Source organism: Dendrobates tinctorius, unplaced genomic scaffold (genome assembly GCF_039654945.1).
Source record: "Dendrobates tinctorius isolate UK_male_01 unplaced genomic scaffold, ASM3965494v1 ptg000116l, whole genome shotgun sequence".
NCBI lineage: Eukaryota > Metazoa > Chordata > Amphibia > Anura > Dendrobatidae > Dendrobates > Dendrobates tinctorius.
Window position 1 is genome coordinate 44,544,090 of NW_027361784.1, and position 17,255 is coordinate 44,561,344.

At 42.5% G+C, this 17,255-nt stretch overlaps 1 protein-coding gene across 1 annotated transcript in view; it reads right to left on the bottom strand.

Annotated features, from left to right (window-relative positions):
* Positions 1-17,255, bottom strand: part of COL22A1 (collagen type XXII alpha 1 chain) — a 608,111-nt gene that overhangs the window by 434,901 nt on the left and 155,955 nt on the right. Inside the window, exon 4 of the mRNA XM_073590381.1 lies at positions 3,508-3,582. Coding sequence (XP_073446482.1) covers positions 3,508-3,582 — 75 coding nt within the window. The remainder of the gene's footprint in view (positions 1-3,507; positions 3,583-17,255) is intronic.

Genomic DNA, 17,255 nt, shown 5'->3' on the forward strand with positions numbered 1-17,255 from the left:
GCAGTATTATGTAAGCTCTCTCTATGACATTAAGTAAGTTCAGTATATGGCAGTATTAAGTAAGTTCAATACATGGCGTTATGTAAGTTCACTGTATGGCAGTATTATGTAATTTCACTATATGGCAGTAATATCAAAGTTCACTATATGGCAGTATTATGTAAGTTCCCTGTATGACATTATGTAATTTCACTATAAAGCAGTTTTAAGTAAGTTCACTATATGTCAGTATTATGTAAGTTCAGTATATGGCAGTAATATGTATGTTCACTGTATGGCAGTAATATGTAAGTTCACTATATGGCAGTAATATGTAAGTTCACTATATGGCAGCATTAGCACTGTATGGTAATATGGTTAAAGTGTTGCTTTCAGTTAAGCAATTTCATAATAGTATTACTGTCCATTTTGCACTTTCCTGACAAATTAGGCAAATTCCATGTTTTCCCCCGGCCCCCACAAATCATGCCATGGGCACTGGGGTCCAGATATCAGAGCATGTGAAGAACATCTCATCATCTCCTATGTGCAGAGATGTACGGTATATCCGTATGACTGCGTCATCTCTGCAGGAATTCTGTATCAAACTCTAAATTTTCGCTGTTACATTCACCCTATTAAACGGCAGAGAGCGATTTACTACGGTCCAGATGGTTTATTTACTATTTATAGTCTCTGAATAAGAGAAAAAAAATATGATTTTTGTTCCTGCTGTTTGATGATTCTGGAAGTAATCCACAGTCGCATAATTCACATCAAAACCACCGCTGAGAAACATTTAGACAAATTTGTAAGAAGTCACGATCAGGGGCCCCGGAGTCCTATTATATCCTCCGCTTTGTAATATTGACTGTAATGAAGGAGTGAGATGGCCGTGACTCACGTCAGTCTCGTATCTGAGGACAGATTATCTGTGACTTTCACAATTAGAGGTAATACGTAATATATCACCGACGTTACACCACTGACAATCATTAGTGTAATTTGTAATCCAGCGATTAATTACTTACAACAAATTACCATTCTTAAAAGGGAACACTCATGATGAAAGGTTCCTTCCTTCATACGTGGATCACTGTCAATAGCAATCATGACATCTAAGTCGGGGGAATTAGGGGGTTCCCTGTATCAGCCTCACCTCACAAGTAATGTCTTAGATACTGTGGTCAATAGCGATCATGGCAACTAAGTGGTTGAGAGATGGAGAGATTTCCATCTTTTATTCCAGCAGCTTTAAAAGTAATCTCTTAGATTCTGTAGGTACTAGCAATTGCAGCATCTAAGGGGTTGACAGAGTGAAGAGGTCTCCATATTTTATTCCAACAACCTCAAAAGTAATCCCTAAAATGCTATAGTCAATAGCGATTGCAGCATCTAAATGGTTAAAAGATGAAAGAAGCTTCTTCTTTGACCTCACCATCAGCCTCAGTAGTTATCCCTTAGATTCTATAGTTAATAGCAATTGCAGCATCTAAGTGGTTGAGGGAGGGAAGGGGGTCGCCTTCTTTTATTCCAACAGCCTCAAAAGTAATCACATAGATGCTGTAGTTAATAGCAATTGCAGCAGCTAAATGGTTGAGAGAGAAGGAGCTTCTTCTTTGACCTCATCATCAGCCACAGTAGTAATTCCTTAGATGCAATAGTCAATAGCGATTGCAGCATCTAAATGGTTGAGAGAAGGAAAGGGCTTCGTCTTTCACCTCATCAGTCTCAGAAGTAATCCCTTATATGCAATAGTTAATAGCAACTGCAGCATCTAAGTGGTTGAGAGAGGGAAGGGGCCTCCTTCTTTTATTTTAACAGCCTCAAAAGTAATGCCATAGATGCTACAGTCAACAGCGATTGCAGCATCTAAGTGGTTGAGAGAAGGAAGACGCTTCTTCTTTCACCTCATCAGCCTCAGAAGTAATCCCTTAGATGTCTCATTCAAAAGCATATAAGGGATTGAGAAAAGCAGGAAGCTCTTTTTCACCCAATCAGTCTCAAAAGTAATCCCTTAAATGCTACAGTTAATAGTGATTGCAGCATCTAAGTTGTTTGGAGTGGGAAGGGGTTTCTTCTTTCACCTTGCAATGTTGTTGCAGCCAAAGAAATGTAATTCCGACTTTTCGATATTTTTTCTCGTTACGCCGTTATCTCATTGGATTAATTTTGCTCTATATTGTAATAAACTGGACTTTAATGAACGCGGTAATACCAAATATGTGAAATTTTTAAATTATTTTATCTTTAATGGGTGAAAAGGGGGTGATTTTAACTTTTGTGTTCTTTTTTCATTTTATTAATATTTTTAAAGACTTTTTTTCACTTTTCACTATATTTAATAGTCCCCTTAGGGGACTTGAAGCTGCAATTGTCTTGGCACTTGTACTATACATGGCAGTGCATCAGCACGGTGATGTATAGTGGAAATCCCAATCTCCTATGACTGCCGACCACATGCTGGCTTTCACAGGAGGACCATAATGACAGGCGCGAGGGTCATCAAGGAACCCCCGACTGTCATGACAACCTGGCAGCACCCTGCGATCACGTGGGGAGTGAGGAAAGAAGCGCTCCCCCGCCACAGAATATGAAATGCCGCTGTCAGAGGTTGAAGGGGATAAAAAAAGTGGATTTTTGAAAATTTCTTGAAACCTTTTAAAAAATTATTTTAAATGTATAAATTTTTGTAACTTTTAAAAGATCAAAGAAAAAGAATTAAAAAAATATGCCAACTGAGAGTAAACCTGTTAATTCTTACATAGGACCTTCAGCAGATAAAAAAAATGACCACATTTTGCTTTTATTTATTTTATTTCCACTGCAGAACTTTTTTTTTTATTTGCCATACAGTTTCAGAGATATGTTGACTTTTATTTAGTGCTGAATCTTTCTTGGGGCGTTGCTCTCTTGGTAATACTGCAGAACAGCCTAAAGACATGCCCCCGAGGATCCCGTAAACCATGTCCCCTTATAAAGACCACAAAAATGAGCATTAAACAAAAGGCTTCTATCACTGTATTGAAAAAAAGTCATAAAAAACATGCTGGAATTGAGAAATAGCTGGAATAAAATAAAATAAAAAAACTGGGCACTTTTAACTTGTTGACAAGTCCGCTTTCTTATTTTCCAATTTTTTTTTTTAAATTTCTTCTTTTTTTTATATAAATGAAATTAAAACATTTCAAAATTTAACATAAAGTACAATATGTCACAAAAAAAACAATGTCAGAATCCCTTAGGCCGGGGTCAGACTTGCGAGAAATTGGGAAGAGTCTCGCACCTCAATACCCGGCACTGCCGCCGGCACTCGGGACCGGAGCGTTCTGCTGCATGTATTTCTACCCAGCTGAGCGCTCCGGTCCCGAGTGCCGGCGGCAGTGCCGGGTATTGAGGTGCGAGACTCGTCACAGTTTCTCGCAAGTCTGACCCCGGCCTTAGAGAGGTAAAGGTATTTCAACAATTAACAACTAATGTCGTGCGTCCAATTTGAAAGCTGAAAATACTAAAATATTTTTTTTTTACCTGGAATTTCATCCTTTTCTCCGTTCTTGTGTCGGAAACGATCGCCTTCGACCTTCACATTTGGACAAAGGACGTCTGTAAAAAAAGAAAAATGAGACAAAATAAAGATCATTTATACCCAATGATAGATTTTACAGAGCCTAACGTTTGATATGACACGTATCCGGAATTCCTCACTTGTTGGCAGATACTTGAGCCTGATTAGGCCTGTTTCACACATCAGTTTTTAAGGTCAGTCGAAATCCGCCAAAATAGCGGAAAACGGATCCGCAGGCGGACTGACAGCAACGGGTGTCACCTGAGTGGCTGATGGACGGATCCGGGGAAGGATAGAATTTAAAGGAACCCGCTCCCGGTTGCAGAGATGGCAGCGAGAAGATACCGGCGCGATCTCGCGGCATTGCAGAGATGGCCGTGAGAAGATATCGGCGCGATCTCGCGGCATTGCAGATATCGGCGCGATCTCGCATGGTCTTGCGGCATAGCAGAGATGTCCGCGGAGAGAGAGAGAGAGATTTTAGCGGCTCCCGGGATGGTAGTCAAGGGTTAAATTGCCTCCCGGAGTGAAAATAGTGGACAGTCACTGCAAAAAAGTTGCAGGGTCCGTCTCATCCGCCCGGGAGCCGCTAAAATCTTGGCGGATCCGTACAATAACGGGTGTGACGGACGATCGTCAGTCAGGATCCGCCAATAATGTAAGTCTATGGGTGTAAAAAACGGATCCGCCCCTTTTTTGGCGGATCCGTTTTTTACACAAATTGCGGGATCTTGACTGATGGGAAAAAACTGATGTGTGAAACAGGCCTTAGCTCTCACTTACACGATCGCTGGGGCTGAGTGAGCAACATCCTGCTCCAGAGAGCGTGCACCGCACTTCTTCTATTAAGGCTCGTGCCACTTTTGACATGCAAGATTGGAATTTCTCACACCCAGGGGTGCATAAAAATATCATAAAAGAGTAAAAACTTATCTAACGTTTGTAGGGGCGTACAGTGCCCCCATCATGTTTCCCAATGAATGAATTTTTTTTTTTACTTAAATGCATGTCTTTTTAGCTAAACAATACATTTGCCAATTGGGGTTCAATAAATACGGTGCACAATTCAGCATTTACAGGTGTTTTTGTTTCCTCTGGTTGCCAAATGAGTTAACTAAGAATCTGTGAGTGAGTGTTTTTTTTTATAGTGTGTATCTTTCATCTACCTTTTTCTAATAAATGGTAGATTTATGACCACATTAAAGTTCAGCTCAACTTTGATGCGGTCGGTCCTCATAAATCAGAACAGGAAAAATCAGGAAAAGAGAAATTAAAGAGTTTCCAGCTCTCTCCTATGACAAGCTCACGGACTGATTCTCAATTAAATTATTCAGCAAAAAAAAAGTTGTACAAATTATTTTTAGTTCAAAATACTAATTAATTGATTTCAGAGCAATGGTTGAATTTTCAGAAACAGATATTTACTTTGTGCGGATGGCCAAAATAAAAAAAAACCCACATTGATCTGGTCCTACTCACACAGCTGCAGGGTTCAGTACAGTGACTTTCCTCCTTACTGGAGGATTAAAGGGGTTGTCCACTTTTGGGGACAATGTTATTTTTTACTTAAATGCATGTACTTTGGGCAAAAAAAATATTTTTTGCACGTGTTTACTTTTTACAGCCACTGTGCTTCACTGTCTATTGCTAGCTGCAGAATGAGCAAACTGAGAATCAGTCAGTGAGCTCATTCTGAGGGTCCTACTGGAGAGTTTGCACTTTCTTGAAACCAAAGAGTGCAATTTTTTTGTTTTTATAAAACCCAATTGCAAAACTATTTTTTAGCTCAGTATACATGCCTGAAAGCCGCAATGTTTCCATTTGCTGAAAGCAAGCAGAAACCTTGAAAAAATAGCAACATATTTTACACAGAGAAGTCACGAGGCCGGAGACGGAGAATCCCTTTAATTTTCCGGCTCCTCACCGCGTTAGATATTTCCAGCGAGACGCTCTTCATTATTGGGTATTTTTAGAGTTTTCGATTAAACCTCTCTCCGCTCGGGGATTATTCGTACAGTACGACAACCTGACGTACGAAGGAAACTTTCCGCAAAGGCTCAATTAGCGAGCGCTTCAAATAACCGCCACTTACGCCTGTAATGACTCCCTTCGCTACAACTTGCCAGAGACGGGAGAAAATTACTCTGATTGAAAGTATAACATCAGTTCAGATAATGAGCCGATGACTTCTGTTCCAGGGACTAAATAGCCGGCTGGCAGCCGAGCCGATATCGTCAGCTGGCACACACCAGAACCAGGAGCTATTTCCAAGGGTCGCATTAAAGGAGCGGCAGCAGCGCAGCTGTCCCCGTCTGTATGCGGCCCACGACGCGCGTTCTGCCCTCCTCCTATTAACACAAAAATTTCACTATCTGTTTATTTCCTTCACTATTTTCTTAATCATTTATCTGTTTATTTTCTTCAATATTTTCTCTCTTATTTTCTTTTGTTATTTACAAACTTTTGAACTTTTTTCAAACTTTTCCATTTAGACAATTTTTCCTTTTTGTTCTTTTGTTATTCCGTCCTTCGTTTTTTTTCCCCTCCTGTAGGAGGGTTTTTATTTTTCTTGCAGGTCGGATTGTAGCTTTTAACTACTAAATTCATTTTCCTGCATCACATACGTGACAAAAATGGTAGGAAATGATAAAAAAAATAATAATAATTCAATTCTTGTATATTTTTTTTTTTGGAGTTTTAGTCTTATAGCATTCATTATCTGATAAAAATGACCTGGCGACATAATTCTTCATGGCGGTATTAAACTTGTGCAATTGCTTTTATGTATATATATATATATATATATATATATATATATATATATATAGAAAGTATTGAAGACGTCACCAATTTTCTAAGAAAATCTATTTCTAAAGGTGCTATTGGCATGAAATTCTCACTGGATGTCGGTAACCACCCATCCAATCCACACAGGCAAAGAATTCAAACCATAGATTTTATTTATTCCGCCTTCAGATACTTATCAATGCAGCATTGTTTTAACTTACCCTGAGGTTCTTTGATCTCAATGGTGAAAAACCGCAATAAAAGCAACCAATATCCAGAAACAGCACTACCTTTGCCCAGTGGCCATTTCTGGTATTACATCTCAGCTTTATTCTGCTATACCAGGCACAACCTGTAGGTGGCGCCATCGTGTAACCATAAATAACGTGTTTTCCAAATTTTTTGCACAAACAAGAATTTTCTGAGAGATACTGATGATGGGAACATTCAAAGTTTTGCTCCTTTTATAATGCACTACTTCATCTGACCAGCAGGTGTCACTGCAACAATGGCAAAGGATGAGAACTGACTATAAATACATATTACACAGAAGTAGTTTGCACCAATCAGTACAGAAAAGGGGTAAAACTTAAATATGGCCCTTAATTTACACTAAGTAAGAATTTTGCCATTTCCAACGGCAACACTGCTACAAAACTATAAAGCTGTAGAGCTCATAAGTCTGTTTCTTTATAAGTCTCTTTTTAACTTATTTCACAGATGGCAAAGAAATATTAAATGGGGGCGCTGTTGCATGTTTGCCTGTGGAGAATATGTCCAGTGGAAGTGGTGATCAGTGGTACTGCAGGTAACAAAAGTTACAATAATGTTAACAAAGTTTGGAGAAACTTTCCCCCATACGCTTTACATTCCGAACTAGTTATATTAGTTCATAAATATTATATATATTACTGTATATTATATTGCCATTCTTTGTCTCTGTACCCATAATTCCAGTTTTTGCTGCCACGTTCAGTATTCGATCAGTATTCTACTTCAGTAGCCAAAATCAGAAGCGGAACAATCAGAGGTAAAGTGAAACATGTCAGCACTTCTGTATTTATCACCCACTCCTGGTTTTGGCTTACAAATACTGATGTAAAATACTGACCAAATACTGAGAAACTGAGAAACTGGGTCTGAGCAGAAAAAGTAAATTAATGTGCATGCAAAATGTAATTGCATATGAACACATGACCTTTACACAGAGAAAACCAAAAGCAAAACACAAAACAAATATCCTATTATTACTATTATTACTACCTTCATGCAATTTTTGCAATATATTTTTTTACTTTTTTATTCCAGGATATTTGTTTTGTGTTTTGCTTTTGGTTTTCTCTGTGTAAAGGTCATGTGTTCATATGCAATTACATTTTGCATGCACATTAATTTACTTTTTCTGCTCAGACCCAGTTTCTCATTTGTTTCATTGTGCATTCTGTGCATATAAGGGTGTGACCGCCCTGTTTCTGAGTTGGAAAATCCATCCTGTCTGGCCTATACTATTACTGGTGGTTCAGTCCCTCTGTCCTTGTTCACATTTACGTCACTTGACAAGTGGAAAGGTTTTAAATACAAGAGTTAGGACTGTCCCACAAGGGTTGCCGTGACGTGGCGGGATGGCTTCTACATTATTTTGATCAAAATTATGTTAACTAAATACCCTTATTATTACTATCATTACTACCTTCATGCAATTTTTGCAATATATTTTTTTACTTTTTTATTCCAGGATATTTGTTTTGTGTTTTGCTTTTGGTTTTCTCCAAATACTGACTGTGTGAACGTTGCCTTAGAGGAGTCTATCAGTCTATGTACACATCTCACTTGTCTCCTAATCCATCTAATAGATGTATTGTGACCACTAAGCCGAATAATCAGGGTCTGACATAATATAATATGTCAGGAAGACATTCAGCAACCGCAATGGAAAGGGAAAATGTAAAAAAAATATTTATTAGTAACTTTTATATATCATATATTCAGCACCATGGGTCTGCTCCAGACGTAGTCGGCTCCATCAATTTCAAAATCCTTATTTCAAAGTATGCACTGCTGAATATCCACCACTTTCCCATGCTCCTGTATGCCCCATGTGAACAGCATTGTGTTTTATATGGTATGCATAGCTTACCCCTCTTCTTGTATCCATAATTGAACTCCATCTCGTTATCTTTGCCACACATCTAAGTGGTCTGTATAACCCCTTCCCCCTTTTATGACCTCTGTTTTACTCTGTGCATTTGTTCTGGGTAGTCACACCCCACTTTCACTCACACCTGATTGTGTTTAGCTGCACATATATTCAGCACCATGGGTCTGCTCCAGACGTAGTCGGCTCCATCATTTTCAATATCCTTATTTCAAAGTACATATTTCTAAGTACTCTGAATTAGACTAGAATTGGACTGGAATTGACTGTAAGGTAACAGCCTATAACACCACAACAATGTTTCGCCTTCTTTTTACTATCACCCCCATACTACTCTATTTCTCCCTAACTCCTGAAATCCCCCCTCCTAGTAAGGAACTATTCATCTCCCCCTCCATTCTCCCCAGCCACCTAACCTTCTCCTCACAACTGTTCCTCCACATACAATCCTTTTTCTCCAGACACACACGGCCACATCATGTCCTATCCTGTTCCCACCTTCTAATGCTCTATCTACTACTCCTTGTTGCTGGCAACGTATCCCCATATCCTGGCCCTCCTCATCACATCCCTACACTCACTTCTACCACCCTGCCACAATCCTGTACACGTCCTCACAACCATGACCTCATACCTATTCATCCAGCCCCCGGTCCCCCTACCTGGAGCCCTATGGAACGCACGCTCTGTCTGCAGCAAGGTATCATTTATCCATGACCTCTTTATTACCAACAAACTCTCCTTACTCGCCAGCACTGAAACCTGGCTCACTCCCTCTGACACAGCCTCTCCAGCTGCGCTTTCCTATGGCGGATTCCATCTCTCTCACACCCCTCGCCCCAGCAACAAACGTGGTGGAGGAGTTGGCTTGCTCCTGTCTGATACCTGCTCCTTTACCCCAATTCCTTTGCCACCCTCCGCTACTTTTCCCTCGTTCGAGGTGCACTCCGTCTGCATCTATTCCCCCTCCAACCTCCAACTGGCTAGCATCTACCGCCCCCCAGAACTAGCCATCTCCACCTTTCTCAACCACTTCACCACCTGGCTACTCCATTTCCTTTCTGCTGACATCCCCACCATCATCATGGGCGACTTCAACATCCCCATTGACACTTCCACCCCGGCTGCCTCTAAACTTCTATCGCTCACGGCTTCCCTCGGCCTCACTCAATGGTCCTCTGTGGCCACTCACAAAGATGATCACACACTGGACCTTATCTTCACTCATCTCTGTTCCCTCACTAATCTCAATAACTCACCCCTCCCCCTGTCTGACCACAACCTACTGACATTCTCTTCCCTCTACTCTCCTACTGCACAACCCCCGCTCCATAAACTCACTCACCCTCGCAGGAATCTCAAACACCTCAATTTACAATCACTCTCAGTCCCTTCTCCCTCTTACAGACATAGCTTCCCTTCATGACACAGATGCTGCTGCCACTTTTTATAACACCACAATAACAGCAACACTTGATTCGGCTGCCCCCCTCACGCAGAGCAAAACTCGAACAATCAACAGGCAGCCCTGGCTGACCAGCCTGACCAAAGAACTGAGACAGGTTTCCAGGGCCGCTGAGCGGAGATGGAACAGAACCCATTCTACTGAGCACTTCAACGCATACAAGCAGTCCCTTGTCAGCTTTACGTCCACGCTCTCTGCCGCAAAACAAACTTACTTCGCATCTCTCATATCCTCCCTGTCTCACAAACCTAAAAAGCTTTTCAACACTTTCAATTCTCTACTCCGTCCCACAACACCTCCTCCCCCTCCTCTCATTTCTGCTGAAGACTCCTTCTTTAAGCAGAAGATCGACACGATCAGACAATACTTTGGCCCGCAGCCCCCAATGCCCCTCTTAGCCGCTCAGCCTTCTTCTGCAAAAGCCAGCTTCTCCACCATGACAGAAGATTAGCTCTCCACCCTTCTGTCAAGATCACACCTCACCACTTGTGCCCTTGACCCACTCCCGTCTCACCTCATCCCTAACTTGGCCACAGTCCTCATCCCATCTCTAACACACCTCTTCAACCTTTCACTTACAAATGGTGTCTTTCCCTCATCCTTCAAACATGCCTCAATCACACCCATCCTCAAAAAGCCCTCCCATGACCAATCCTCTGTGTCTAACTATCGCCCAATATCTCTTCTCCCTTACGCCTCAAAACTACTGGAACACGTATATCCTGAACTGTCCTCCCACCTCTCCTTCTGTTCCCTCTTTGACCAGTTACAATCTGGCTTCTGACTGCATCACTCAACTGAAACTGCCCTAACTAAAGTCAGTAACGACTTACTAACCACCAAGAGCAAGCGACACTGCTCTGTCCTCCTTCTCCTGGACCTGTCCTCTGCCTTCGACACCGTAGACCATTCCCTCCTGCTACAGACTCTCTCATCTCTTGGCATCACAGACCTGGCCCTATCCTGGTTCTCATCATACCTAACAGACCAAACATTTAGTGTCTCCCTCTCACACACCACCTCCTCACCTCGCCCCCTGTCTGTCGGAGTTCCCCAAGGCTCTGTCCTAGGACCCCTACTATTCTCCATCTATACCTTCGGCTTGGGACAGCTCATAGAATCCCACGGTTTGCAGTATCACCTCTATGCTGATGACACGCAGATCTACCGATCTGGACCCGACCTCGCCTCCTTACTGACTGAAATCCCACAATGTCTGTCTGCTCTCTCAGCCTTCTTCTCTGCTCGCTTTCTCAAACTGAACATGGACAAAACAGAATTCATCATCTTTCCCCCATCTCACTCTACCCCTCCACCAGACCTATCCATCAATGTCAACGGCTTCTCTCTTTCCCCAGCTCCACATGCTCGGTGCCTTGGGGTGATTCTCGACTCTGTGCTCTCTTTCAAACCACATTTCCAAGCCCTCGCCTCCTCCTGCTGCCTCAAACTCAAAAATATTTCCTGGATCCGCTCATTCCTCAACCACGAAACCACAAAAACACTTGTGCATACTCTTATCATCTCCCGCCTCGACCTCCTACTTTCTGGTCTCCCCTCTAGCACTCTGGCTCCGCTCCAGTCCATCCTACACTCTGCTGCCCGACTAATCCACCTGTCTCCCCGCTATTCCCCAGCCTCCCCCCTATGCCAGGCCCTTCACTGGCTTCCTACTGCCCAGAGGCTACAATTCAAAACCCTAACCATGACATACAAAGCCATCCACAACCTGTCTCCTCCATACATCTGTGACATGGTCTCTAGGTACCTACCCGCACGCAACCCCTTATCTCTTCTTCCCACAACCGCATACAAGACTTCTCCTGTGCTTCCCCCATACTCTGGAACTCCCTGCCGCAACACATCAGACTCTCACCATCAACGGAAACCTTCAAGAAGAACCTGAAGACCCACCTGTTCCGACAAGCCTACAGCCTGCAATGATCCTGGGTCTACTGAACCACAGCAAGACCTGCTCTACCCTCTCCTACTGTATCCTCACCCATCCCTGTAGACTATGAGCCCTCTCCTTATGTACTTGTGTGTCCCTTGTCTTACACATGTTTATTATACTTGTCTATATTTCCCCTTTTCACATGTAAAGCGCCATGGAATAAATGGCGCTATATAAATGCATAATAATAATAATAATAATAATAACTATTAAAATATCAAAAGGAAAAACAAAAACAATAAAAATAGGAATACGACGTTTGTTTTTAACTTTATTTTTAATAATATTTTATTGTCTTTTCCATTTCGGTTCCTCGAAGTCTTCCTGCCTTTTACCTGGTTATTTTCACCCAGGAACTGCGCGTTGTCTTGGTCACTTATTAGAATGAACGATCCCTGGGTGGGCTAATTATATAATGTACAGTACACAGGTAGAATACAGTGAATCTTCTTGAAGGGGTCCTCTAGTTATCATCTACCTGCTGGGACTGCAGGGCAGAACAGGACCTTTTTAGAATGGAGCGGCCGAGCGCATGCGCCATTCACTCTCTACGGCAGCACTGAGCGGCGCGCGAACACTCCACAGTTTCCAGCAGCCCCGTAGGGAATGAAGTGAGGCGTCAGTCGGGCCGCTGTCTCTTAATAAAATGAGGATGAATCTGCTCTGCATAGAAATACATGAAGCCGCACGCTACGGTCCGAGTGCGGAGTATTGACATGCGAGACTCGTGCCAGTTTCTCGCACATGTGACCCCCCCAGCCTAACATGCATTTTTTTGGGGGGGTTTAATTTGTATCCATTCTTGAACATCAAAAATGTTCAGATTCGCCATAATTCAGAATTTTCAGGAAGCGCAAGAAATGTAATCCACTCATCTCTAAAAGCATCAAATACTCTGAAAGCTATTGGAAGAGTGTTATTTTTATATCTCCTCCACTTGATTTCACATTTCAGGCAATCGCTGCTTATCTCCACTAATTAGGTTAATCCTCCGCTCTTATCTTTCTCTTCAAATATGAATTGGTGTCGTTTCGCTCAATCATTCTTCATCGCTCTTATTTATTATGTGTATATGTTTATTTTCATTTCGATTTTTGCGGTTTGATCTAATTATTCCCCATCCCTCATATATTAATGATTTTATTATACTAATCTCCTATATTACTCCCCCTCATATTCTTATTACCCTCATCTAATTTACGGAATATTATTTCTTGTATTCATTTACTCCTCTTTATAGGTTTCATTCCATGTAGGTATAAGCTTCATGGTGTTTGTTTGCGTTTTTTGTCCTCACTCGTAACTGACGTCAGTCCTGATTCTACATAATTTGTGCCTTTAAGATTCGCTATAATATGTCTCTTCCATAATGTGGTCCACTCTGGATCTCTGACTACCTAGTTCCTCTCTGTGATTTTTGGTGCATATCTTTACTACCCTCTCCCTCCATGTTCAGAAGACTAATCTAAAGAATGATGTTCAGATTATTACATTTATGTAATCATCTCTGTCACGCTCGTGCCTTGGCTGATTGGCGCGAGCCGGGGGGTTGTGGCCCCACTGTGCCACAAACCAGACTACCCTGGAAGGGGCATGACTAACACAGCTGCCTCGGTCTTCGCTGGAGCCTCTGATGGTGAGGTCAGGCTTGTGCGGCAGGTTGCTGCCGGGTGCCACTCCAGTGTGGTGTCTGGCTGTGGCTGCTGATCCCAATCGGGACAAAGCGCTTGGACAGGTGCGACTGACAGGCAGGCAGGTAGGCACTGTAGGCACGGCTTGAGACACAGGGCAGGAAGGCACGGCGAGAGACACAGGGCAAGCTGGAGTGGTATATGAAGGAACAGGTAGAGACCTGTTCACACAGTGCCGGTACTGAAACAGACTGGAAGGAGTGGAAAATGAAGGAACAGGTTTGGACCTGTTCACACAAGAGATGCAGGCAGGAGTGCAGAGTAGGCGGAGCCGCAGGAGTGCAGAGTAGGCGGAGCTGCAGGAGTGCGGAGTAAAGCTGAACCACAAGGTCTGTGGAGAGAAGCTGCAGCAAGAGGTTCTGCAGCAGCAGAAGCGGAGCACAGGCAGAACAGAGCGGAACCGCTAGAGTACGGAGCACAAGCGACAGGGAGGACACCAGGAAGGACACAGCAGGGAAAGGAACCACAGACAAGGAGACTGACAGACAGAGGTAGGACAGAGTTCAGACAAGGCAAGGTGTGAGACAAGGTATAGGACGAAGGACACAGGGACCAGGATATTCTGCCTTCTGGAGGGCAGACAGAGAAGTACTAGGTAAGACAAAGAGATAAGCAATGAAAACCTTCAGAGAAGGCAAGACACTGAACAGGGCCTGGCTTACTCAGCGGCAAGAAACTAACTGAGTTTAGACAATGCTCAGGCCATGTTCCAGTGGATTGGGCAGCCCTAAATAGTAGAGGCCTGAGGACTCTAGGTAATTGGTCAGGGACACATTAGCCAGGTGCACCCTGACTCCATAAGAAGCATAGAGTTCAGGCGCCGCCCCCCTATACACACAGTCAGGAAACATGAAAATAGCAGACAGGAGACAAGGCAAGGAGCTGGCGGCAGAGAGAAATCACAGAGTGACCTGGAGCAGTGAGTAAGTCTGTGTGCTGGAGATGAGAGGCCATGCAGTGATGCCAGCAGGGTTGTTACAATCTGGTTATTTTCTCCTTCTAAGCACTGATGCCATTTATTATCTGAAACCTAGTAAAATAGGTAACTTGTGCCTTTCAATTGACTCCCTTGACAAAGCATCTTGCGAAACAGGTGCCGAGTGCAGCCAACTTCAGTATGTTTATGCCTTATATATTTTTTTTTCTTCAATTTAAAGCTCATGTTTCACTATTTATGTATCTCTGTACCTTCCCTAATTTCTGCTGTTACTGATTCCGGACCAGTTTTTCTTTTTCATCTCTGACCCTCCATTTCAAGGTTGTAACCCCTGGAAGTAATGATGCAAATTTTCCTTTCAAGTAACTGGGACTATAGCACAGAATTTTTCCTGTGGGCAAAGTCATATTTTTATCAGGCAACATCAGAGAAGAAAATGCAAATTCTATGCTATACGCCCATTTGCTACGTTATTACTTAGGGGAATCATTTGAAAGGGGGGGGACACAGAAGAAAAAGAAAAACTGTGCCAAAATTAATGGAGCAGCGCTAATAGGGAGACGTATTTAGTTTAAATTTAATGAATCCAGTGAAAGGTCCCCTTTAATACCAAAACCTAAGGAATGATGTCAAAGGGGTTGTCCACTTCATGGGCAATCCCTTCTCAATCCCTATATTTGGCCTCAGTAAAATAATAATTCTTTTAGTCCCCTCCGGTGTTGATGGCGGTCCATCAGTGTCGTCAGTAGTTATCCCGGGGCTTGCATGATATTATTGTGTCACACCATTCCTGCAGCCAATCAATGTTGGATTCAGTCTCCTCTCCTACCAACAACTCTAGATATCGAGAGGAGGTGCAGCCAGCACTGATCGGCAGCAGGGATTGCATGACAAATGAATGTCATGTGAGCCCCGAGAAAGCCAGTGCCGACATCGCTGGACTATAAATATTATTACCGTATTTTACCGGGGGAAAACATTGGGTTTGAGAAGGGGTTTTCTGAGTAGTGGATTATAGGTAGATGCCCTTCATTTATCAAATCATCTGATTCATTTACACCATCTGTGCTTTGATGCTTCTTATTGCACGTTACCCAGTTGGTTTGTGCACTTGATTCCCTTGACAAAGCGTCTAGTGAAACGCACATTGGTATAATTAGCATGTAGACTCAGTCTATACAACCTCAAATCCAATAAAGCTTGAATGCAGTGTAAAATGTACGTAAAACCAGAATTAATGATTTGGAAATCTCTTGTAGACATGTTTTACTCGCAGCAGAACATAGAACAGTATGCTAGATTACAGATGTTTGTGCATCACCAATGCGCCCATTTTGTGCTTCCGTTTTCTGTACCTAAACATCCCTGCTGTTTAATTAATGTCATTATCTTAATCATAGTAAAATAAAGTATTTAATCAATGTGACATTTTATGTTTTTGGTATTTACCGTTCTGTTTATAGACGATTTTTGAATATATGATGTAATCTAAACAATGTATAATATAACACTACAGTATCTCAGCTCAGAATACTATGTATATAGCGCAGAACATAATGCTATAGTATCTAATGGAGGGTAAAAGAATTAGTGTTTGACACAGTATAATGTCATGTTATAACTTATAATGCTACAGCATATCATATACCTTCGCAGTATATCGTGTACATATATAAAATTCACTGTAATACATGATCAATGTGTAGAATATGATGTAAAGAGTAACTACCAGGTGTGTGGTTCTTCTGGAGCTGACAAATAAAGGATGACTCACGTCATTGACACCAAATACGTGCATCATCACCCAAAAACCAAAGAAATGAGAGGCCGGGAGTATAATGTTGCTTCTTTTTTTATTTAATTGATTTTTTTTACCCCCTTCTGAACCCTCAAAAAAACAAAAAATCCATCAAAATGTTGGTCAAAATTTGCCGAAGAATCCATAACAAACTTAATTCACTTATTTCTAAAAGTAACATGAGCGGAACGTGTTGGGATGAGTTGTTATCCGCCGTGCTCGGGTGCTAACCAAGTGTCTTCGGCGTGCTTGAAAAATATGTTCGAGTTCCCGCAGCTGCATGGCTGGCGGCTGATCGATAGCCCCAACACAGGCAGGGATAGTCTGTTTGATAGGCAGTCTCTGCATGTGTTGTGGCTGTCTAACAGACATGCAGCCACTGGGACTCGAACATGTTATTGAGCACGCCGGATACACACGGTTAGCACCCGAGCATGGTAACACCTTATCCGAGCACGTTCATTCTTCACTAGTAGCAAACTTTAACTTAAAGGGGTTGTACTGGATTGTAACATTCATGGCCTATTCTTAGGATAGGTCATCAATGACTGATTAGTGTGACACCCGGTATCCCGGACGATCAGATATTCCCGGTGTCGACTGAAACTACTCAGTTCTGGAGCTGCACATCTCCACCGATGGAAAATTGGCCACGGCCAGGTACTGCACCTCCACTGCCTGCTGACTGGAATAGGGGGCGTATATGCAGTACCTGGCCGCGGACACTATATAGTTGATGGAGCTGTGCTGTGCAGTTTCAGCCGCTGAAGACACCAGGAACAGCTGATTGGCAGGGTACCGGGTGTTGCACCCCCTCCAATAAGACATTTATAATGTATCCTAAGGATAGACCATCGATGTTAAAGTCCCCGACAACACCTTCAACATGTAGCTCACGGCATGTCACTGTATTGTAGGATTTCT